This window comes from Alligator sinensis, unplaced genomic scaffold (genome assembly GCF_000455745.1).
Source record: "Alligator sinensis unplaced genomic scaffold, ASM45574v1 scaffold517_1, whole genome shotgun sequence".
NCBI classification, from domain to species: Eukaryota; Metazoa; Chordata; order Crocodylia; family Alligatoridae; genus Alligator; species Alligator sinensis.
The window spans coordinates 590,546-614,481 of record NW_005842236.1 but is presented as its reverse complement, the minus strand read 5'-3'; the positions used below and the strand labels follow the sequence as shown (position 1 = coordinate 614,481).

Below are 23,936 nucleotides of genomic sequence, written 5' to 3'. Positions count from 1 at the left end.
TCATCCTTATCTATTGTGTCCTTGGAAGAACAAGACAAGTATGACTACAAATTATTATTGCCTGTAATAGTTTCATTGTAAAATGTGTATTGCCAAAGTAACATTAAAAAGAAATTGAATAACATATACTGAAATTGAATAAGACAGAGCTGTCTAACTGGTGGCCCACAGGCCACATGCCGCCCATGAAGGGTTAAGTTAAGGTCCTCAAGCACCTGCCGCTCTCCCTGTTGCTCTGGCTGCATAGCAGCTAGAGTCTCTGAGCTCTCAGTCCTTCCTCCACTTTCTGTGTTCTGTGCCTCCCTCAAGGGGTGGTATGAGCTCAGGGTAAGACGGGGGTCATGAAGTATAGCAGTGAGGGGGCATGCATGCAGGATCTTTGCAGCTTGGGAGGCACCTGCACAGACATTCACTGCGGTAAGATGAAGGGGGTTTCAAGTGCATGCTGCAGCAGGGGAGCAGGAGCTGCCTGTTGCTGTTGGACATCCAAGTCATGTGTGACTTGGAGGCCTGTGGTCCATGTTGGTGTGGCCTGTGGGGTGGGCAGCCCCCAGCCACTTAGAAGTTGAACAGCCCTAAAATAGTGTCAACACAGAAATTAGCTCAGTGGCAAGCTTGACCCAGCTGATGTAAAGATATGTTGCAGAACCCCAAATACAGTGATTATGATATGTTGCTGAGTAGCTCTATTGTTCGTTCCCCTTCCTAGATCATAGCCATGAAGGATGGTATGGTGCTCAGAGAAGGGACTTTGAAGGACATCCAAAACAAAGACGTTGAACTTTATGAACACTGGAAAACTCTGATGAATCGTCAAGATCAAGAATTAGAAAAGGTAACTGCGGACAGTGGGGTAAGGATGGATGGATGGGTATATTGTATGCAAACTATTGCTCCTTTAATGTTTTTGAATCTGTACCTGCTCATGCAGGGGGCTGGACCTGATGATCCTTCAGGGTCCCTTCCAGCCCTATGATTCTATGATTTGAGTGCAAAATGAAATTCTGTCTGGAAGATGCATGATTGTCTGTTCATTTTTGCCTATGGCAGTCTGCGCATCAGCAGAGTTCACAGGAGGATTTAGACCTAAGTGGCTTGTGGTATGCCTATGCCATCTCCACAGTGGTCATGAAACTGCCACTGCAAAAAAAAGCCCTGCCCATTTACCCTTTCTCTGTACACAGTGAGTACCCAAAAAATATTCAATTGTCTGTAAAGCTATTCTGAATGCTTGCTCAGAACAGAGATCATGAGAAAAAGCCTAAGCACATGCAAAACAAATGCACACCACATTCTTACAACATGTCATGTGTGCAGCATGGGAGTGAGTGGGTAAGGTTATTTCTTAATAGCAGTCTTGGGATCCCTGTAGTATAGGTATGCATGAGGCTGTATTATGTATAATCAAACAGTACCCCTTATGTTAGGACTAGCATACAAACTTCAGCTCCTTTAGACAAATGGGGATCCATATACATTTCAGTGAAATGCAGAGAGTTAAAGGGCTGTATGTTATAATATTGCCTCTTTATGCCATGTCTAGTGGAAAGCAGTTTGATGTTCAATGAATTGCTGAAAAAAGCCCAGCAACAAATTCAGCTAGGACAGATTCCTCTCCTTGCATATTTTTTTAATTTAACACTGTTGGTGAGAAGAACCATCCCCTGATGCCAGTTGTAACAGTGACATACTACAAAGCCATGACAGTTAAAGGGGTCTTTATTTTGAGTGACATAGCTCCATTTCAGGCTGTTCCATTGTTGCACTTCTCTTTGTGCATCTACCTTGTTCTGCTGCACTCCATAGCAGTTGTTTCCCCAGCTCATTGCCCTACCTAACACCATTTGACTCTTTATTCATTCCAAGTTATAGGTAACCAAAAAGACTCTTCAAAGAGATGATTTCTGGAGACTACAGTACAGACCACTGGCATTTCATACGCTGTTCTTCTTCTTAGAAGATTATAATATTTTATAGTGTATTGGTCAACACATTTATATAGTTTCATAGTTTCATAGTTGGTAGGGTCGGAAGGGACCTGAGCAGATCATCATGTCCGACCCCCTGCCATGGCAGGAAAGAGTACTGGGGTCAAATGATCCCAGCGAGGTGTTTATCCAGCCTCCTCTTAAAGACCCCCAGGGTAGGAGCCAGCACTGCTTCTCTTGGAAGTTGGTTCCAGATCCTAGCTGCCCTGACAGTTAAGTAGTCCCTCCTGATATCTAGCCTGAATCTACCCTCTGTCAGCTTGTCACTGTTATTTCTTGTCACTCCTGGGAGTGCTCAGGGGAACAGGGACTCTCCCAATACCTGCTGGTCTCCTCTGACTAGTTTGTAAATGGCAACCAGATCCCCTCTCAGCCTTCTCTTGTGGAGGCTGAACAGGTTCAGGTCCCTTAGCCTCGCCTCGTAGGGCCTGTCCTGCTGCCCCCGATGCCCCTCCTCTGGCCCCTCGCCATGTTGTCCCCATCCCGCCTGAAGTGCAGCGTCCAGAACTGGACGCAGTACTCCAACTGCGGCCTGACCAGTGTTGCATAGAGGGGGAGAATCACCTCCTTGGACCTGCTTGAGATATATCTGTGGATGCACGACAAGGTGTGGTTGGACTTCCTGACTGCTTCCTCACACTGTTGGCCCATGTTCATTTTGGCATCAATAATGATTCCAAGATCCTTTTCTGCCTCTGCACTGACGAGAAGGGAGTTCCCCAGCCTGTAGGTATGCTGCTGGTTCTTCCTCCCCAGCTGCAGTACCTTGCACTTGTCAGTGTTGAAACCCATCCTGTTCTCATCCGCCCACCCCTGTAACCTGTCTAGGTCTGATTGCAGCCTATTCCTCCCTTCTAGCGTGCCCACTTCTCCCCACATCTTAGTGTCATCTGCGAATTTGAATAGGGTGTTTTTTACACCCCCGTCCAAGTCACTGATGAAAATGTTGAACAATGCAGGCCTGAGGACCGAGCTCTGGGGGACCCCACTGCCCAGGTCAAATAGCACCCATCCCCCACCACTCTCTGGGCGCGGCCCTCCAGTCAACTAGTGACCCATCTGACTGTGTAGGTGCTGACGCCACTGTCTCCTAATTTTTTAATGAGAATGGAGTGAAAGACAGTGTCGAAGGCCTTCCTAAAGTCCAGAAAGACTATGTCCACTGCTACCCCTGCATCTAAGGATTTTGTGACCTGGTCATAGAAGGCCACCAGGTTGGTCTGACAGGACCTGCCTCTAATGAACCCATGTTGGTTGTCCCTAAGCATAATCTCCCTTGCTGGCCCCTTGCGGACATGCAGCAGGATAACTTTCTCAAAAAGCTTACCCAGAACCAAGGTAAGACTAACTGGCCTATAGTTTCCTGGGTCCCCCTTCCTCCCTTTTTTGAAAATGGGGACCACATTGGCCCTTTTCGAGTCCTCTGGCACCAAGCCCTTTGGGCTTGGAGGATCGTCTCCTTAAGGAACGACCACTCTTCCTAGACACCTGACTCCCCTCCCCTCCACAACCTCAGTGCCTCCCCGACTATTCTCCTTACCTCATTGAAATCTGCCTTCCTGAAGTCCAGGGCGACTGCCTTGCTGCAGGCCTTTGTCACCCTGTGCTGGATGGTGAATTCCAGCAGGCGATGATCACTGTCACCCAGGTGGTTGAGTACCCGCAGACCCCTCACCAGGTCGTCACCCGTGACCAGGACCAGATCCAACAAGGCGTCTTAAGTTGGGCAGGGGTGTGGTGGGGAAGCTAGGGGTGTTGGACAGAGCTGGTCTCTGCCCCTGCCCCTGCCCAACACCCCATGCTGCTCCTGGGGCAAGCTGGCCCCTTCCCAGGTGGTGCCAGGCATCCTGCTGGCCTGCTGAAGTAAAAAGCAGCAAAGGGCCTGATCCTGCTTTTGTCAGAGCCTCCCTGCCTGCCCTGTAGCCAGGGGCCAAGCTGCCAACAAGCTGGGCAGCCCCTGAGCTGGGTGGGGGAGGGGTTATCCTTCCCTCCATGGGAGCAGCACCTTGTGGGGCTGGCCTCACAGGCTGCCAGCAGGACATGTGCTGCCTGAACTCCCAGGAGCCTGCCAACATGCTGTCTCTTCCATGAGCCCGTCCAGACTTCCAGTGCCTTACACTGATGTGAGGGACAATGTATAAGTTGAGGTTGAATTTTAAGAGTTAAAAATTTGTCTCCAAAACTCAATTTATACACCATGAAATATGGTAACAACTTTTAAAATCATATTTTGGTATTGACTGAAAGTGGATCCTTGGATTCAGGCTCTGTACTGTAAGAGTGACCTCAAGTGTCATTTCTTACCTCTTCCACCAATCTCAGGTTCTTTTGAGCAGGAGCAGGCATGCTGGATATACTGCTCTCCATTTCATGCAACACTTCCATTCTGTTTAGGCTCTTATACTACTCCCATCACTATAGTACTTGAGCATTTTCCAAGTGTGCCTTTAGCAACATGACTAATTTCTACCATATGTAATGTATAAATTCAGAGAATCATAGAAAAAGGGCTGGAAGGGACCTAATGAGGGTGTTTAATCCAAACATGTGTTCAAGGCAGGATCATCCATGTATAAAATAATCCTAATTAAATATTTGTCTGATCTGCAATTAAACTCTCCAGGTAATAGAGGTTTCACAACATCCCTAGGTACAGGAAACCCTCGCTATTCATGGGTTCGGCATTCGTGGTTTCAAATATTTGCGAATGCCGAACCCTCACTTTAAATCCCCTTTATATACTTACAGGAGCTCCTCAGGAGCTCTGTGCTTGCTGCTGCTGGGCTCCTGCCACCGCCGCCAAGCTCCCACCACCACCACCAAGCTCCCACCACCGCCCCCAGGCTCCAGCTGCCACCGGAGCCATGCCCCTGCCCTCCAGCCACCTTATTCGCCATCTTATACAAGAACGTATCCCCTGTGAATGGTGAGGGATGTATTCTTTTCCAAGATTAAACCACCCCCATAGTAAGAAATTCTTCTTAATATTGAACCTAAATCTCAGGTTTAGTAATTTGTTTATAGACTTCTTGGGCTCAGGACAAGTATAGTTGCCACACATTTGGGGATGGTAGTGAAATAGTTAAGGCATTTCTCTTACTTGAAATGTGAGTTCAAGCCCTGCTTCAGACCTGTGCTAAAGTCTACCCTGAGTTGACCCAAGGGATACCTGGAAAATCAGACTGAAGAGTCAAAGTCAGCTGGACATAATGCTGGCCATATACTGTCTTTTGTGCCGTTGGCCATGGAAACTGGTGTGCCTTAACCACAATTAGCCTGATGAGCAGGGATCCTGGTTTTCTCTGATTTAAAAAAAATTCCAATTTTTGGTTTAAAAAAGTAACCCAAAATCCACATTTTGAGTGATTAAAATGAAACACCACTATATCTACATCTATATATAAGTGGTGTATCATTTTAATAATGGAAAAATGTGGATTTGGGGTTACTTTTTTAGAAAAATGGCCAGCAAAGAAAACACGTATCTCTGAGAAAAAAAGAAATTAGGCCCTCCTACACAGGATAAACCCCGTTATAATACAGTGTTGCATTCCTTTCATCTAAGGGTCCCTCTGCCTCTGCAAGTAAAGGCATGATCTAACGCGATTGACACAATCGACCTCCTGCAATGCCACGTGTGAATGGCAAGAGGCGCGACTGGGAGATCTAGCATCAGATCCTATCATGCCTTATTGCTGGTTCAGGGGGAGTCTGAGATCTCTGTCTTGGGCTCCCCCTGCACCAGCAAATATCACACTCCTGCAGCTGCAAGTCCCACATCTGACAGGATTCTCGGCCATGGCTGTGTCCCATGTGCTGCGAGTCTTGTAGCTGACGGGACTCTCAGCCCTGGCTGCCCCCCACCACAGTCAGGGCTGAGAATCCTGTCAGCTGCGGGGCACCCCCGTGGTTGGGAGATCATAGCAGTTGCAGTCTCCCAGCCATGGGAGTACAGGCTACACATGCAAATTAAAGCTGGATAAAAACCATCTATAAATTTATTATACATTTTCCAGCAATAACTTTATAAATGGTTGGACCTTGTTAAGTCATCATAGTTAATTTGTATGTGTAGTCAATCTAAATTAATTATGCAACTAACTAGGTAATTGCATAATAGGTGTAACGTGTAGAAGAGGCCTAATTGAGCAAATTCGCTTATATTGGGGCTGATATTGATACTAATATAATAGTGCAAACAGTGAGTAGTGTTATTAGGTCAATAAAAAAGTGCTTGTTACAGGATATGGAAGCTGACCAAACTAGTTTGGAAAGAAAAACTCTCAGAAGAGCTATGTACCCAAGAGAATCCAAAGCACAACTGGAGGATGAGGATGAAGGTAAGTTATACATCTTCTCACAGTTTGTAGATTGTAAACACGAATCATTGTCTATCCATCTTAGTAATACCTCAATAATAAATGGCTGGATGTTCTTGGTAATGAAATATGAATATGTCAATGATATTTAATTTTTTGGTAATAATAGTGGAAAGTCCTGTATTTTAACATATTTAGAATGGAATATATTTAGAACTGACACAACACTACTGCGCAGTAGTAATAAGCTATTGCACAGTACACGTCAGTACACTGTGCTAGGACGCTACAGTGCAGTACCACCAGTTACTGCGCAGTCATTTAGTACTCAGTTATGTAAGTACTAAATGACTGTACAGTAACAACTGTGCAGTGGGCTGCTTATGTAGACATGCCCTGTGTTTGCTAGAGATAGTTGGGGGTAGAAGGAAAAAAGGTGTACAGAGAAATTCTGAGCCGAGCCAGATTCTTGGCTAGTGTAAAATAAAAATTGTAGTTTTATAAAGGTCTCTGGCACTATGCTGCTACACTGTAGATGCCCATTGCTAGTTTGGCTATGCAATTAGTTGTGAATGCCCCATCAATTTAGTCTGTAAATACCTTTGTTTGCTGTTGTAGATATTCCCAATTCCTTCTTAGGGAGAAAATGGTTAGTTGTTGGTTTTTTGTGTTTTTAAAATTAGAGATGGAACAAAACTGATGGGTTTTTGTGATATGGAGCTATTTATCTAGGTACTTATGGCTACTTACAGCCCTTAGCAAATGTAACTTCTTGTCTCCCTAGTTTTTATAGCTTTTGGCTGGAAGGATTTAGCTTTGGGTTGCTTTAAAAGTTATGTTGTGCTCTGTAGGCTGCTGGCAGCAAGACCCATCAAGAGCATTCCTGGGATTCTAAAAAAGGCCTCAGGGGAATAGTCGGTTCTGTCAGGAAGAAGGATGGTGCCAGGGAGAAGAGGGGATGAATTGCATGGTTCATAAAGCTAAGGGAGTATCCCTAGAACTCTCACTGACCAAGTTATGGACTGAAATGAACAGCTAATTAGTAGCTTGTAGTTGAAAGCTTTTTATGCCTGCAAATTGTTTTATCTAGCAGTGCTATTTGAGAGATACATGTGGCTGAAGTGGGCCTCTTCTGTGGCTGAAGGGCTTGAGTGGTGATCTGGGAACTAAAAAGCAGTTCAGATCAGTGTGGGCAAGTGATCTTAAGTTTCAATTTATATTTGTGGGGGCTGGGGTGACATGGGCACTAAGATACACAGTTGACAGCCCAGAGATCACAAGTTTGAAGTCATAGCAGAAGCACTCATAGTGCAGCCTGTTGGATCCCATATTAAATGTCATTGCTAAATACCTTGTCACAAGGACATGAGAAAAGAAGGAACATACCTAGTACAGTACAGATTTTTTTTTGATGTCACATTGCCAGATCCCCTGCCACTGCCTCTGCTTGCGCCTGTGGGGTTTCTTTCCAGGCAGGACTGCTCATCATTGATGCCTCCACCCAGGTCCAGGTTTGGTCCTGTGGGGACTACAGCTTGCAGGTTCCTTCAAGTGATGGCCAGGTCACGGAGTGCCTGCAGTGTGAGCAGTGCCTCCTGGTGATGTCTCTCAGGGAACAGGCAAGAGAGCTACAGGAGAAGGTGGTAAGGCTCCAAAGCATCCTCCACCATGAGATGTTCACCAGTTTGATGCCAGAGGAGACCTCTGGGACAGTAGAGGAAGAAATGCCAGATGCAGCACTAGAGACAAGAGAGGACATGGACACCCAAGAGGGTGGAAGCTGGAGGCTTGTGACTTCTGGCAGCAAGCAGAGATCTTCACCTCCACCTGCAGTGGTTCATCTGGAGAACAAATATGTGGCCCTAGCAGCAGAGAGGGAGGAGCACATACCATTGGTGGAGGAAGATAGGCCAGGCCTCACTAATGTGGAAAGGATTGAGACGACTGCCACCAAGAAAAAGTTATGGGTGGTGGTGGTTGGAGACTACCTTCTGCAGGGGACAGAGGGAGCCATCTGCTGACCTCACCTGTTTTGTCAGGAAGTCTGTTGCTTGCTCAGAGCCCAGATCCAAGATGTCACGGAGGCACTACCGAGGCTCATCTGGCCCTTTGACTACTACCCAATGTTGCTTATCCATGTGGGCACCAGTAATACTGCCAGGGGAGACTCTGAGCATATCAAAAGTGACTACAGGGTTCTGGGGGCAAGAGTGAGGGGGTCTGGGGCTCAAGTTGTGTTCTTGTCCATCCTTGTGGTCAAGGGAAAGGACCTGGGCTCCAGGAGCAGGTGCATCCTGCAGAGCAACACCTAGCTGCTCACCAACAGGGCTTTGGTTTCAACAACCACGGGATGTTCTTCCAAGAAGAAGGATTGTTGGAAAGAGATGGGATCCACCTGACAAAGAGAGGGAAGAGCATCTTCCCAAACAGGCTCAGTAACCTAGTGAGGAGGGCTTTAAACTACATTTGCCAGGAGATGGAGACCAAAGCTCTGAGGTAAGTGGGGAAGTGAGAGACCTGGAGGAAGAGGAAGCAGGAAGGGGCAACAAAGAAGGTATTCTCATTCTTCCTGAGAAATCAGGGCAATCAACTAGTTACCTCAGGTGCCTGTACATGAATGCACAGAGCCTAGGAAACAAGAATGACAAATTGGAAGTCCTTGCACAGTCATGGAACTATGATGTAATTGGAATAACAGACTTAGTGGGATAGCTCATGTGACTGGAGCACTGTCGTGGAGGGGAACAAACTGTTCAGGAAGGACAGGCAGGGACAAAGAGGAGGAGGAGTTGCACTTTATGTAAAAGAGCCATATGATTGCTCAGAGCTCTAGTATGAAACTGGAGATAGGCCTGTTGAAAGTCTCTGGGGTGGGAGCAGAGGGGAGAGCAGCAAGGGTGATGTTGTGATAGGTGTCTGCTATAGACTGCCAGACCAGGAGAAAGTGATGGAGGCTTTCTTCAAACAGTTAGTGGAAGTTTCTCAATCACAAACCCTGGTTCTCATGGGGGACTTCAATCACCCTGACATCTGCTGGGAGGGCAATACAATAGTGCAAAGACAATCCAGGAAGTTTTGGAGAATGTTCGGGACAACTTCCTGGAGAAAGTGTTGGAGAGGCCAAGTAGGGGCTGTGCTCTTCTTGACCTGCCACTCACAAACAGGGAAGAATTGGTAGGGAATGTAGTAGTGGATGGCAACTTGGGCAGCAGGGTCCACAAGATGATTGAGTTCAGGATCCTGAGGTAAGGAAGGAAGGAGAGCAGTAGAGTATGGACCCTGGACTTCAGAAAAGCAGATTTTGACTCACTCAGGAAACTGATTGGCAGGATCCCCTGGGAGGCCAGTCTAAGGGGGAAAAGGAGTCCAGGAGAGCTGGTTGTATTTTAAAGAAACCTTACTGAGCTCTCAGAAACAAACTGTCCCAATGTGCAGGAAGACTAGCAAGTATGGAAGAAGACCAGCTTGGCTTAGCAGGGAATTCTTCAGTCTCTGGGTTAGGGTCAGAGGGGAGAGCAACAAGGGTGATGTCATGGTGGAGGTCTGCTGTCGACCACCAGACCAGGAGGAAATGGTGTTTGAGGCTTTCTTCAAACAGCTAGCAGAAGTTTCCCAGTCACAGGCCCTTGTTCTCATGGGGGACTTAAATCCAGGCAATCTAGGCAGTTTTTAGAGAGTACTGAGGACAACTTCCTGGTGTAAATGCTGGAGAGGCCAATTAGGGGCTGTGCTCTTCTTGACCTGCTGCTCACAAATAGGGAAGAAAGGATGGAGACCAGCAGAGTATGGATCCTGGACATGAGAAAAGCAGACTTTGACTCATTCAGGGAACTCACGGGAAGGATCCTTTGGGAAGCCAGTCTGAGGGGGAGAGGAGTCCAGGAGAGCTGGCTGTACTGTAAAAAAGCCTTACTAAGAGTGCAGGATCAAACCATCCCAATGCGCAGGAAGACTAGCAAGTATTGAAGAACAGGTTGGCTTAGCAAGGAACTCTTCAGTAAACTAAATCACAAAAAGGAAGCTTCTAAGAAGTGGAAACTTGGACAAATAACTAGGGAAGAATATAAGAGCATTGCTCGGGCATGCAGGGATGAAGTCAGGAACGTCAAAGCCTAATTGGAGTTGCAGCTTGCAAGGGATGTAAAGGATAAGAAGAAGGGTTTCTATAAGTATGTCAGTAACAAGAGGAGGATCAGGGGAAGGTGGGTCCCTTACTGAATGAGGGAGGCACCCTTGCGACAGAAGATGCAGAAGAGGCTGATGTGTTCAATGCCTTTTTGCCTCAGTCTTCACTGTCAAGGTCAGCTCCCAGACTACTGCGTTGGGCAGCATGGGGGAGGGGGGAGGTGAACATCCCTCAGTGGTTAAAGAACAGGGTAGGTACTACCTAGAAAAGCTGGATGTGTACATGTCCATGGTTTCGGATGGGATGCATCCAGTGGTGCTGAGGGAGTTGGTTGCTGTGATTGCACAGACATTGGGCATTATCTTTGAAAATTCATGGTGGTCAGGAGAGGGTCCTAGGTTATTGGAAAAGGGCAAACATGGTGCCCATATTTAAGAAAGAGAAAAAGGATGATCCAGAGAACTACACACCAGGCAGCCTCACCTCAGTCCATGGAAAATCATGGAGCAGATCCTCAAAGAATCCATTTTCAAGCAATTGGACGAGAAGAAGGTGATTAGGAACAGTCAGCATGGATTCACCAGGGGCAGGTCATGCCTGACTAACCTGATTGCCTTCTATGATGGGATGACTGGCTCAGTGGATGCAGGAAGACCAGTGGATGTGGTGTACCTTAATTTTAACAAGGCTTTTGATATGGTCTCCCACAACATTCTTGCAAGGAAGCTAAGGAAGTCCAGGCTGGATGAATGTACTGTAAGGTGGATAGAAAACTGGCTGGAGCATCAGGCTTAGATAGTACTAATCAATAGGCCTGTGCAAATAGGGAAGTATTCGATTCGGATTTGGATCCATCCAATTCGGAGGACAGTGATTCAGTATGGGGAGTCAGATCATTGTCCTGAATCCGTTTGGCCGAATCGGCTTTAGAAGATTCAGCACTGATTCGGAGAGATTCAGTGATTCAGATTGGCCAGGGAGAGGCAGGAACAGCTGACCATGGCTTCTCCGGGTATACCTGCCTCTCCCCAGGTGGGGACAGCCCCTCTGGCTGCCCTGCCCAGCCTCCCGGCACAAAAAAAAGAGCAAAAAGAAAAAAAAAAAGCCTTGCACTCACCGGCTCTTGCAGCAAAGATTGGAACCTCTGAGGTCTCATGACAGAGCCCCCCCATGCAGCACGGGGCAGTGGGAGTAGCGGGTATTGCCCCCCCCTCCCCCCTTGGCACAGGTGCAGCACAGCTCAGCAGGGTGCTGTACACTGTCTGGGAGCTAGGGTGCTGTACGCTGTCTGGGAGCTGGGGCTGCTGGGGCTGAGTGGTGCTGAGCTCCAGCTGACAGGTGGAGCCACCCCAGCTCCCAGGCAGTGCACAGCACCCTGCTGAGACGCACTGCACCTGTGCCATGGGGCAGCTGCCGTGATCTCCCCTGCCCCTCACTGCTCCACACTGCATGGGGGGCCTCTGCCACGAGACCTCAGAGGCCCCAATGGCCGCTGCCAGAGCTGGTGAGTGTGGGGCTTATTTATTTTTTGGGGGGGGTTAAGTGCTGGGAGGCTGGGCTGGGTGGGGGATGGGGCCAGGCAGGGCAGCCATGGGGGGTTCACCCGTGGCTCCTCTGGCTGTACCTGCCTCTGCCCCGGTGGGGGGAGCTGTGGGGGCTATGCCCTGCTGCTGCTTGCCAGCCAGTGCAAGGGGGTGCGGGATGCGGGCATGGCAGTGCTGGGAGTGGGGACTATGCCCAGCTGCTGCTTGCCCCTTCCGCCTGGAGTGAGCTGCACCTGCATCCCACCCGCTCCACCCTGGCTGGGGAAGTGGCGACAGGGCATAGCCCCCATGGCTCCCCCTGCCAGGGCAGAGGCAGGTACAGCCAGAGGAGCCATGGGAGAAGCTCCCGTGCCTGCATCCCATGCCCCACTCCCCTCCCTGAGCAACACGCCCCACCCCCTGTCCTGGCTGGGCAGTTTGTCCCAGCTGTGGCCCCAATCCAACTTTTCCCCACGCCCCTCCCCTTCCCCTCCCCCAGCCCCAACAGACTTACCAGCTGGAGGCAGCTGTGTCAGCTTCCTGTTTAGTCCATGGCCGAATCTACAAAGTGGCTGAATCTTTTCTGAAGCTTGTCCGAATCAATTTGGAGCTTTTAAATGGTTTCCCGATTCGATTCAGATTCAGAGATTCAGTCCTGGAATTGGGCCAAATCTCCTCTGAATTCCATCAGCTACTGAAGCTTCACACAGTCTTAGCTAGTAATCAATGGCTTGATGTCTAGTTGGCAGCTGGTATCAAGTGGGGTGCCCCAGGGTTTGGTCCTGGGGCCAGTTTTGTTCAATTTCTTCATCAACGAACTGAAAGATGACATAAAGCGTACCCTCAGCGAGTTTGCAGATGCCCCCAAGCAAGCTGGGGGGAGTAGTAGATCCACTGGAAGGTAGGGCTAGGATTCAGGGTGACCTAGATAAATTGGAGGATTGAGCCAAAAGAAATCTCCTGAGGTTCAACAAGGACAAGTGCAATGTCCTGCGCATAACACGGAACAATCCTATGAACCAGTGCAGGCTGGGGGCTGCCTGGCTGGGGCAGCAGCTCTTCAGAAAAGGCCCTGGGGGTTACAGTGGACAATAAACTGAATATAAGCCAGCAGTGTGCCCTTGTTGCCAGGAACTGGGCTGCATTGGTAGGTATGTTGTCAGTAGGTGACAAGGGAAGTGATTATTCCCCTCTATTCAGTATTGGTGAGGCCACATCTAGAGTCATGTGTTCAGTTTTGGGCCCCCCACTACAGAAAGGATATGGACAAATTGGAAAGAGTCTAGCAAAGGGTGACAAAAATGGTGAGGGGGCTGGGGAACATGATTTATGAGGAAAGACTGAGGGAACTGGGCTTATTTAGTCTAGAGAAGAGGAGACTGAGAGGGGACTTAACAGCAGACTTCAGCTACCTGAAGTGGGGTTTGAAAGAGGATGATGCTCGACTGTTCTTAGTGGTGGCAGATGACAGAACAAGGAGCAATGGTCTCAAGTTGCAGCAAGCGAAGTTTAGGTTAGATATTAGGAAGAATTTTCTCACTAGGAGGGTAGTAAAACACTGGAACAAGTTCCCAGAGAGGTGGTAGAAACTCCATCCTTGGAGGCTTTCAGAACCAGGCTAGATAAAACTTTGGCTGGGATGACCTAGTTGAGGATGGTCCTGCTGTGAGCAGGGGATTGGTCTAGATGACCTGAGATCCCTTCTAATCCTAACTTTCTATGATTCAATGACTGCATTTTTCAGTGCATTGTATCAGTAACATTCATGGTAGCAGTAAGGTTTTTTTTGGATAGCTGCTTTAGTGCTTTGCCACAGGGACTAAGTGAGATGCCTATTTAACATGTAGTCACCAGAAATCCTGATGGCAATAAAAAAGGTGTCACTCCCAAACTTCCACTTCTGGGAAATAGCGGAGAATGGCAAGTCTTCAGTATGGAAAACTTGCCAGAGCTGTGTGTAGCTTCCCAAACAATCCATTTGAATCTTACTTTCTAAAATATATTGTAAAGATAAGCTGAATAAATCAGAAAAGGTTTGACACTTCTTAAACTGGTCTATTCTATAAATGTAATTCATACAGAAAGCATAGATTTATTAAAGTGACTCTAAACTAGAGCTGACTAGAAAAGAAAAGGAAAGAAAGAAAGGAAAACCATGATTTTATTTTAGAAATATTTTCTCTTTTTAAATTTTAAAAGCTTCAGAAAATGTTGGCAAACTATAGGGTTGGTGAGACCTAAAAAGAAATGTCATAACAATTTTGTCAAAAATGTTCAGTTTTAAAATGAAAATTTCCAAATTGTTGCCCAAAATTAAAAAATGTCAAACAGTTCCAATCAAAATGGGAGTAGTCCTTTCAGTACAAACTAACTGATTTGATCAAATAATCTGAGTCACAGAGGAAGAAGAGGAAGAAGATGAAGATGATAACATGTCAACAGTAATGCGGCTCAGGACAAAGATGCCCTGGAAAACCTGTTGGAGATATCTTACCTCTGGAGGATTTTTCTTGCTGTTTCTAATGATTTTCTCCAAGCTGTTGAAACACTCAGTCATTGTAGCCATAGATTACTGGCTGGCTAGATGGACGTCCCTGGATGAGAAACATAAAACAGACGAGGTGGGTCATAAGTTAAAGCTTTCCAGACAAGACTTCTCAAATAATTGGAAAATAACCCTGTTATCCTACAAACCTATTCATTTGGGCAGGTTGTTTCTATAGGTGTCCTAAAATCAGTTTTTATAGGATCAGTGTGTTTGTTATGATAAAATAAAGAACAACCCATCCATCCATATGTTAAAATGAAACCCAAACTCATTTGAGTTTAGGAGAATTTGGGGCCTATGTTTTCAAACACAGGATGCCTCAACACTTGCAATTAGCATGTAGCAATAAACTCAGGTGCAGTTCGTACCTGCCAGCCCAGGGCTACTCTGCTCTGGCTCAGTGTGCTGTGGAGGACTGGCTGGGGCACAAGGGTGTTACAGTGCAGGCCTAGCTTGCAGGCAGCCTCCGCACTGTAGCACCCTTGTGCCCCAGCCAGCCCAGCAGCATGTACACATGCATTTTGGCACATATAACTACTCCACCGTAGGACATTACTTGTCCAGACCATGATATCCTACAGAGGAGTTAGTGAATTTAATGCACATGTGTAGATGGTGATGCTTTACTTTGGAGGTAATTAGTCAGCTCTGCAGTAAAGCACTTGTATAAATGCACTCATAGGGATCTAATGTTAGGCTCTAAAATCTGCTTTTACTTGCCTTAATCTGATCACATTTTCAAAAGTGCTAGGTAACCAGCAGCTCCCAGCAACAAAACTGCTCCAAAGTTTTGTTATTTGTATTCATAAATATGTGGAAATTCAGAAGGTATCCAAAATTCAGTAAAGGTTTTTTCTTGAGATTTTTCAGTGCTTCATATCCCACCAGAATACACATGGCAGGTCTTCTGTTGGCCTAAATTACTATAGCCTGTTAAATCCTCTCAGGATTGAATCCAAAATTGCAATGATACTTGAATTAAAATGGTTTTACTTTCTGATAGCTGACTTTCTAATCTTTGAAAGGTTCAATTTTGAATCAGTCTAAGATTTAGCTAAGGGTTTGGCCACCTTCATATTTATCCAGTTAGTTCACCTAACCAACCTATTAGATGTTTCATCAGACCCAGCACTAAACCTACTAAGTTTTGAGTGCCCTCATTTCAAGAACGTTAAGGAAGACAACCTTGATAAGTTGAACTTGTCTAGATTCATGAACCCCAGTCAGATCTCTTGAACCTGATTTACCAATTAAAAATTCTGTTGCACCTAGGCACAGTGAATTTAGGTTTGGGGTGGTAAGTTAGAAAGTCTTATTTATGTAGCATGAAGGACATAGCTACATGTCACCCTACGTCGTCATAGTGACACACTGCATCACTGTATCATGCCTTACAGTGACATAGAAATCATGTGAGTCTGCAAGCGGCCAGCAGCTACTTCACAGTAGCAGCACACGCCCCCGTTTTAGTGCTCCTCTATGGCGAAGTAGCAGCTAAAACTAACCGTGTGCCAAGTGCACAGTGCAGTATGGGCAGTTGCTACACTGTGCTTTAGCACAGTGCAGTGACAATGTTGCCATAGGGCGATGTGCAGATGCACCTATAGATTCTAGCCTACATGGCCACAGTGCTAGATGTTAGTGCTGGAGAACATTGCCCTGGGGATCTTGAAACAGAAAAAAAAAATCTGTATTTTCAAGGATAATGCATTTATCATTTTACTAGACTTACTATGTAGCTGGGTTCAGCTTGCTTTGTGGAGCAGGGATTGTGCTTTGTCTTATCACATCTCTGACTGTGGAGTGGATGGGCCTCACAGCAGCCAAGAACCTTCACCACAATCTCCTGAACAAGATCATCCTTGGGCCAATCAGGTACAGCAAAAGTGATTTTTCTGCTGCAAAATCAAACTAGCAAAGAATACCTACTATGTTCAGGGGTGTGTCACAGTCCTGCTCCAAAGAGACAGGTACTCTATGTCATCTAGCACAATGGTCAAGCATATGACAGCATGCATTCAGTAACTACAATTACCATGCCCAGTGGAGGGGAAGATAGTAGGCATGACAATGTTCTTTTCTGTCCAAGATCTGGAATAGCAACCAAGGACATCAGATGAACTTTGCAATTAATCTTTAACATTAAGAGAGCCAAAGTATGAAGGGAGGAAGAAACAAAGTTTTAGGAAAAAGGACTATAGGAGAGAAGACTTTAAAGTCTTGCATTCAAATAAGCATTCAAATAATGGGAAGACAGGTATTAGTCAGCATTGTGTATGTAATTTATGTTTAGTCAGCATGCTTGAAGACTTGCTGAATAGTAGTAGCACTTTGCTCAGATTGAGAACTTTCTCAGCCAGAATTGGACTTCCTTTCCACATAAATTTTTGCCTCTGCTTTGTTAAACAGGTTCTTCGATATGACTCCCTTGGGGTTAATTCTAAATCGCTTCTCTGCTGATACGAATATTATTGATCAGGTGAATCCATTGGTGCTTTCTATTCCAGTAGTCCTTGTGATAACCAGCTAATGGCAACATTTTGGAACACAAATATACTTTTAGTACACGGAGGGCCATACAAATTGTCACTGAGATTCTGAACGGATGATATAGCAATCTCTATATTTTGAAATTTCAGGCAAAATACCTTTAATAAGGATAATGAGTGTTGAGCTCAGAAAGACAGACGTATTGAGCAATGCACAGATGCTGGAAGACTACATGCCAAAACACAGACAACTGGCTTGAGTCGCAATTTAGCATTTTGTATCGTGGCAAGCCCCAGACCTTGCAAGCTGATAAATCAATTGTTCCACATTTAGTACCTGAGAATTATTCAAATTAATACGTTGCCTCAGAATAATCCTGGCTAGTTCCACTTCACTGCCATTTAAGCCTAGTATGTAAATGGCTGTGCTAGGTTTGTTTTGATGGAAGTCATATCCTAATTAGGGCCATACTAAACCAGTTGTCTGTTTTTATCCTATGCATGTATTTGCATGACAGAGTTTTATAAAGTATATTACGAATAGAGCAAGTCAAGAAATTCTGATTTGTTGAAACTTACACGTGTTTTGGAAACATCTTGGTTTCAGAGGACTTTCACTCTGGAGCAGACGTGCCACATAAATTGATTTGAAGTCAGGGACCATAGGACTTCAATTGTCCCTAGCTCCAAGGTAGTCCTACTATTACCCAGGTCTGTGGAACCCTATGAATTATTTTGGAGTTAGGGAGCAAAGAGACTAGAAACCCTGGGTGCTCTAGCTGTAGCTGATGCTGGATTCTGAGCTCTACTGCATGGGTCTTGGAAGTCCCAAGAACCTGGATATAAACTGAGGCTCTCAGGGCTCCTAGACTTTTTGCTTTGCAGCAAGCGACTCATGGTGTCAACCTGCCTGTGGCAACATGGGAAGCCCGCTGAAGTTGGAGATAGCCCAGGAAGACCCTGGGAATCAAGGGCAGCTGGTTTCATATTCTTTTGAAAAAATATAGACCAATAGTGCCTAATATAAATATTAGTACTGTCTCACACTCCTGCCGGTAAAGGTGTCTGTCAGTGTGGGGAAAGGCACTACTGGTAGAAGGTTAAGCCACACAAATTCAAGCTAGATATTAGGCACAAGATTTTAAATAGTGAGATGAGGGTGATTAGCTACTGAGGGAAGAGATAGAATCCCCATCCGTTGAAGACTGGTACCTTCAAGAAGATATGTTTCAGGAATGCACAAGTTACTGAAGTCAGTACAGGAGTTGTGATGTGAGATGTAATGACTTGTGATATAGAGTAGATAACACTAAATGATCTGAAGTGGTCTTTTGTCCTTAAACCATCTGGAACTATGAAAAGTAAAAGTGTACAACAGTAAACTGAGAGCAGTTGTCAGCAGAGGAGGTATTTCTAGTGTTTGTATTATTTTTGAGAACCAAAATGCTTGGATAAGATATTATTCTAAAAGCCAGATCTGTGGGCCCATGTCTGAGAATGGTAGCAGGGGGTCTTAAAAAGACATTGTATATAGAACAATAGGGGAAATATAGGGTGCTCCTAATATGGTTGATACCTCATGATGAATGTTTTCTTTCTTGTCTCTCAGTAAAGGGGAGTGACTGTCCATTTCTCTATGATCCTTGAAAATAGTGAGCATTAGCCAAATCCCAATGACCCAGATTTTGACTTCTGCAACAGCCTCTGCATGCTGGCATTATGAATTCCTAGGAAAGAGAAACTCTATGTCCTGATTCCTGGTGGTGGAGGGGCATTGAAATGGCCATAGACCAGCCGCTCCCACTGTCTTGGGCACAATCGGTGCATGGTTGCCCAAATCCTGATGTCTAACATACATTTTCATTTTATTTTTGCAATAGCACATTCCCCCTACCCTGGAGTCTCTCACCCGGTCAACCTTACTTTGCCTTTCTGCCATTGGAATTATCTCCTATGCCACACCATGGTTCCTCGTTGCTCTTGTACCTCTTGGGATAGCCTTTTATTTCATCCAGAAATACTTCAGAGTCGCTTCCAAGTAGGTATTAGAAAGCTGTTATGGCTATTTCTTTTTAAAAAGCCCTGTACATAAAGATTGTGCTGGCATGTAAGGCCCGCTCTACATGGGCAAATAAGGCATTATTGGATCTAATACGTGATCCAAACAATTGAGCCCTTACCAGTTTTCCATGCCTGTTGTTGATGGTATTAAAGAAGTCCTTGAGGCAGTGTGGTCCGGTAGACAGACATTGCTTCCTGTCCTGACTGCCATTGACCTGTGTGACCTTGAAGCAGGTATAATTCTACTTCTCTTTCACCCTTCCTTTGCTTTGACTCTTCAGAGTGGTGACAATCACTCACACCACATTTGTGAAATGCCCAATGGGTTTCTCATAAGTATTTACAATGGAAACAGATAGCAGCCTTTGCTACAGAGAGGCTGCTGCCTCTCTTTGTGATAAAGCAGTCTCTTAAAAGATTCTAATTAATTGACATGAAATTCTCGACAGAGAATCACAAGCAAGTCAGTGTAACAATAATAGTGGCAATATCCTATATTATATTGTAGTATACAGAGATATGTCTTTACTGTCCTTATCCCAAAAAGACAAAAACAAAGAATCAAGTGGAATCTATATAGCTGATGGAGGTGGGGGGTTGGGGAGTCTATAGTTTTCTATAAGGCAGCAAAGACTACACAATAGCCTGGATAGTGAGTGAGTAGTGTGTGTGCCTGATTTTCCTACCTCTTCTACTGAGTGCTTTGTAGCAGTGGTGGAGATGTTAAACATATTATGTGCTTCTACATCTTGACTAATGAGCACAGGGGAAAACCAGCATTTTTTTTAGCTACAGGGAAAACAAATGCACTGGCGGCTAAGTGAAGGTTGTGGCTTGGTAACAGCTAGTGGCTGCTGGCTGTCATTGACCCATTCACAACTATGAAAATGACTCAGGAAAATTTCTTCACCTCTGTTGAGGCCAGTCTGCCTCTGCAGGTGCATTCACTGGCTATTGCAGGTGCAGATAGATGGGTATGCGCATAACTGTCTTTCTCCATGCACACTCTTGAAAATAGGGATAAGACCCTTTTATATATACTATGAACTCCTTTAAAATCCCTAGTCAGGCTTGAGGAGCCATCTGTTTTACTGTACATAAAAATGAATCAGAAAAACTACAATTGCATCCATAAAAGTCATTCCTGTGAGTCAGGCTGGTAAGGAATTGCTTCATCCTATATTTGAACAGGAGTTGCTTGCAGCCCTGTCCTAGCGTGTGATCTCCATTAATTTTCAGGAACAGAGATATTTATGGTATTTCCTCTAACACATTTCAACCCTTGGACTATTTTCCACTATTATTTTAAACATACTGTCCAAAGTAGTCACAGTGGAGAATGCAGCTCTGCAAGCTCAACATTCACTTCTACACAGAGTAACAGAGTAACTGTTCAGAGGTGATCCATCAAGATACACCAATACAATTTTTTATCTATTCTTTAATAAAATCCTAACCAGGGTCCTTTTACTTGAAAACTTGACTCACTGACAATAAGAAATGTCAGATTTTTGCCCTTTCGTTCTACTGAAATGCCTCACTCATCCCAACAGAATGGCAGTTTCAATGCTATAACAGTCTGTATTCATGTATAATTTCTCATGTTCCACATATAATATTAATTGCAAAATTGCAAGGCATTTCTAAAGGATGATTAGTTAATGGATATGGGTGCCTAGCCCTGTCTAATGTGCATGCCATGTTCATATCTGGATTAGTTTTTGGCTAGTATTCAGGGTCCGGGTTGAAGAATGAATTGGATCTAGGACAAGAGTTTGGATTTGGAATCAATAACTTAAGAATCTCACGTTTCTCATGGAAATTAAACTCAAGGTGGCAGAAATCTTATGAGATCACCTGGTTTCCAGGATTTCTGTCATCTAGAAAGATGGAAATTTACTAATTCTTACATTTCTGCTAAACATTTGGCTGAATCCAAAGAAGGACTAGAAAACAAACCACTTTCATATTTTGAATTTACCTCAAGCCTGAACTGTAAAGATGGCATGGATTTCACCAGAATTCAAAAGGAAAGATGGGAGATTCCCATGTCAGCCCCTCTTTAATATAAACAGATCATTCATAGTCCTGATGAAAAACACAGGTAATAAATAAGATACAATGACATCTCCATGAACTTTAGTGTTCAAATTATAATTGCTGCTTGGCCCTGACTTATTTTTGCCTCTTACACACTTATTTCTCTTGATCACAGGGACCTACAGGAACTTGATGACAGCACCCAGCTACCTTTACTCTGTCATTTCTCAGAAACAGCTGAAGGACTCACCACTATTAGAGCATTTAGGTTTGTAGACATGCACTTCCTGCTCAGGTTCTAAGCCCTCGAAACATCATCTAGAAAACGCATCACATGAGGACAAGTTTGGGGGTGGAAATTGGGGGAGAAATGCATTCTTTTTTTAAGTAAGCAGCTTTTCTTGGCCAAATTGGTGTCTTATAGTAGGACCAGGTGGAACATGATAAAACTGAAGCAACTGAGGAGTAAATTAGAGTGACACTGCAGTGTTATTTAATGGTTGGAACAGGACTCCCTGTTCTGTTCTGGACTCAGTATGTGACTTTGAACTATTTGCTAGACTTCGTTGTGTTTTAAAACATTTCAAAATAGGGGAGGGGGCAACATTTGCTTCATAAATCCAGAGGTCAACAATGTCTTCCAGCAAGGAACCAAAATGACCCAGCTCAGGTCTGAGAAGGGCAGGTACTAGGACTCTTCTGTCTCCCCAGCTTCTTCCTAATGCCTGGCTACAGTGTGGGAGGCACAGGCAGAGCATCCCCTCCACCAAAGGCCCTGGTGCTCACTGGATATGTTTATATGTTTATTAATGCACTTTAAGTAATACAAATTAAATCTAGTATCTCCATTGTGAGGTACTAGAAAAATGTGCATTGGCCTATTTTAATGAGCATTAGCTAAAGAGCACTTTGTTGGGTACCTATACATGAAACAAGAGGGTGCTCTGATGCGCTGTGATTACATGTAATTACAGCATGTCAGAGCAGACCTGATTAATTGAGTATGCTGAAGCATGTTAATTACTGCACTACAGCGAGCCCTGTGTCTTGTGTATCAGTGTCCCTGTGCTCGTTTGAGTTTTAGGTAAAGCACCCCCACCACCATTTTGAAGCGCAGAGATGCTGATACATGAGACTCTGGGTGATTTAATTAAAGTGGCTCTCAGAGCTGCTCTAATTAAAGCACCCCCCCCAGTCCCAGAGCACATGTAAAAATGCCCTTAATGATGCTTAAATGTCCATTAAAATAGACTAATATGCATTAAAGTACACATGTAGACATGCCCACTGTGGCACAGCAGGGGCCAAGCCCACCATGGCCCAAGGCCATCAAAGCCATGGCTCTGCAGGACAGATCCAAAGGCCCATGGGCTATGGGTTGCCAACCCCTTCTCTAGATGGTTAGACAGATTCTTAACAGCATCATCTAATTTGCTATATCAAATCTGGTAGACTCTCTTTGAAATAAAGGTCACAACTTTTTAGTGTCTGGCACTTAAAACTTTTAAGGGCTTTAGTTTAAACAGCAGCATGTGACCAAAAATCGTTATTGTTACTGTGGAATTCATTCCCTTTGGGACCTGATCCCTAGAATTCCTATTGCATGATGGTTCCTTTAAGTGATCAGACTATCTTCTTAGAAATCTTAGGTATCTGTTGGGCCTCCTTTGTCTGGGCATCTTCCAGCTATTAATGTATTTGACATCCCATGCAGGTAAACGAGTGTTTTATTCTGATTTTGCACATGGAGATGTTAAGAAACAGAAACTAAGTAACTTGCCAGAATGAGTGTAATAGAGCAGTGAACTTAGACCCTAGTCTCCTGTGGCCTAGTAATTTATGGCATGTGTAGACAAAACAGGGGCCCTAAATTGAAGCAGTGGGTTTTTAAAAACAGCGCTTCAATTTAGGGTGAAGTAAACCACCATGTCATGTACATCCATGTCTTACCTGTCTCTGGGGGAGGGGGGAGAGGGGAGGGCGAGCTGTCAGTGGGTGGATAGGTCCCTGGGCTGCAGGAGGGTTGGTGCTTCCCTCCACAGCAGCAGTGGCCCCACCCCAGGCAGCACCCACCCGCAGGCACCCAGCTTGGGTGGTCCCGGGGGCCGCCACAGAGGGAAGGACCAGGTCCCTGTGCAGCTCATGCAGGAAGGCAGGCTCCAGGGGGGAAAAAAAAAAAGAATCAGGCTCGCCACTTTTTTTCTTTTACTTTGGTGGAGCCTGCCTTCCTAGACTGCTGCCAGACTGCCTGCACAGGCTGTCTGCACAGTCCCTGAGCCACACTGAGCCCAGTGCTTTGCTTCATGGCTGTAGGGCAGCAAACTAAAAGTCCGTGGTGGTGTTTTAGTTTGCTGTACCCCAAAGACATTTAAGGCGCGTTACGCCACCAAATGTACTACAGCAGCTGGAATTAATGTGCAATTTGCTGCCAACTCATGTAAACACCAGCACCATTAAAGCAGTGCAAAAGCATTTAACCCACTTTAAAGTGTCATGCACACATGCCCCTCATTTTGTCTACATGCGCCCATAACTACTGAACTAACATTCTTCTCTTGAGTGTCACAACCCAAAGTTGTGATTTTCTTGTTTGTGTGTGCTTCGGCATCGCTAAATTGTGTTCCCGCTAAATTGCAGCTCTTTTGCACGGTGGAGTGTTCTGTTGCAATTAAGAACCCGCGTGCAGGAGTTTTTCCCACCAGTTTTGTAGCCTTCTTTGCATCGTGCATTTCTTTTGCATTATGGTGATGCACGGTACAAAGAAGCTCCTGCCATTTGTATTAAGATTTCCGCCACATTATTGGCCAGTCTTAATATAGGCACACGTGGCGGGTAGCTATTT

The 23,936-nt window shown here is 45.3% G+C and overlaps 1 protein-coding gene across 8 annotated transcripts in view; it reads left to right on the top strand.

Annotated features, from left to right (window-relative positions):
- The window catches only part of ABCC9 (ATP binding cassette subfamily C member 9), a 141,432-nt gene that overhangs the window by 78,434 nt on the left and 39,062 nt on the right, over positions 1-23,936 (top strand). For all 8 annotated transcript variants that reach the window (XM_006027347.3, XM_025208522.1, XM_025208521.1 and 5 more), the window contains 7 exons: positions 710-835; positions 6,232-6,328; positions 14,357-14,577; positions 16,231-16,379; positions 16,914-16,983; positions 18,874-19,031; positions 21,270-21,362. In XM_006027347.3, coding sequence (XP_006027409.1) covers positions 710-835; positions 6,232-6,328; positions 14,357-14,577; positions 16,231-16,379; positions 16,914-16,983; positions 18,874-19,031; positions 21,270-21,362 — 914 coding nt within the window. The remainder of the gene's footprint in view (positions 1-709; positions 836-6,231; positions 6,329-14,356; positions 14,578-16,230; positions 16,380-16,913; positions 16,984-18,873; positions 19,032-21,269; positions 21,363-23,936) is intronic.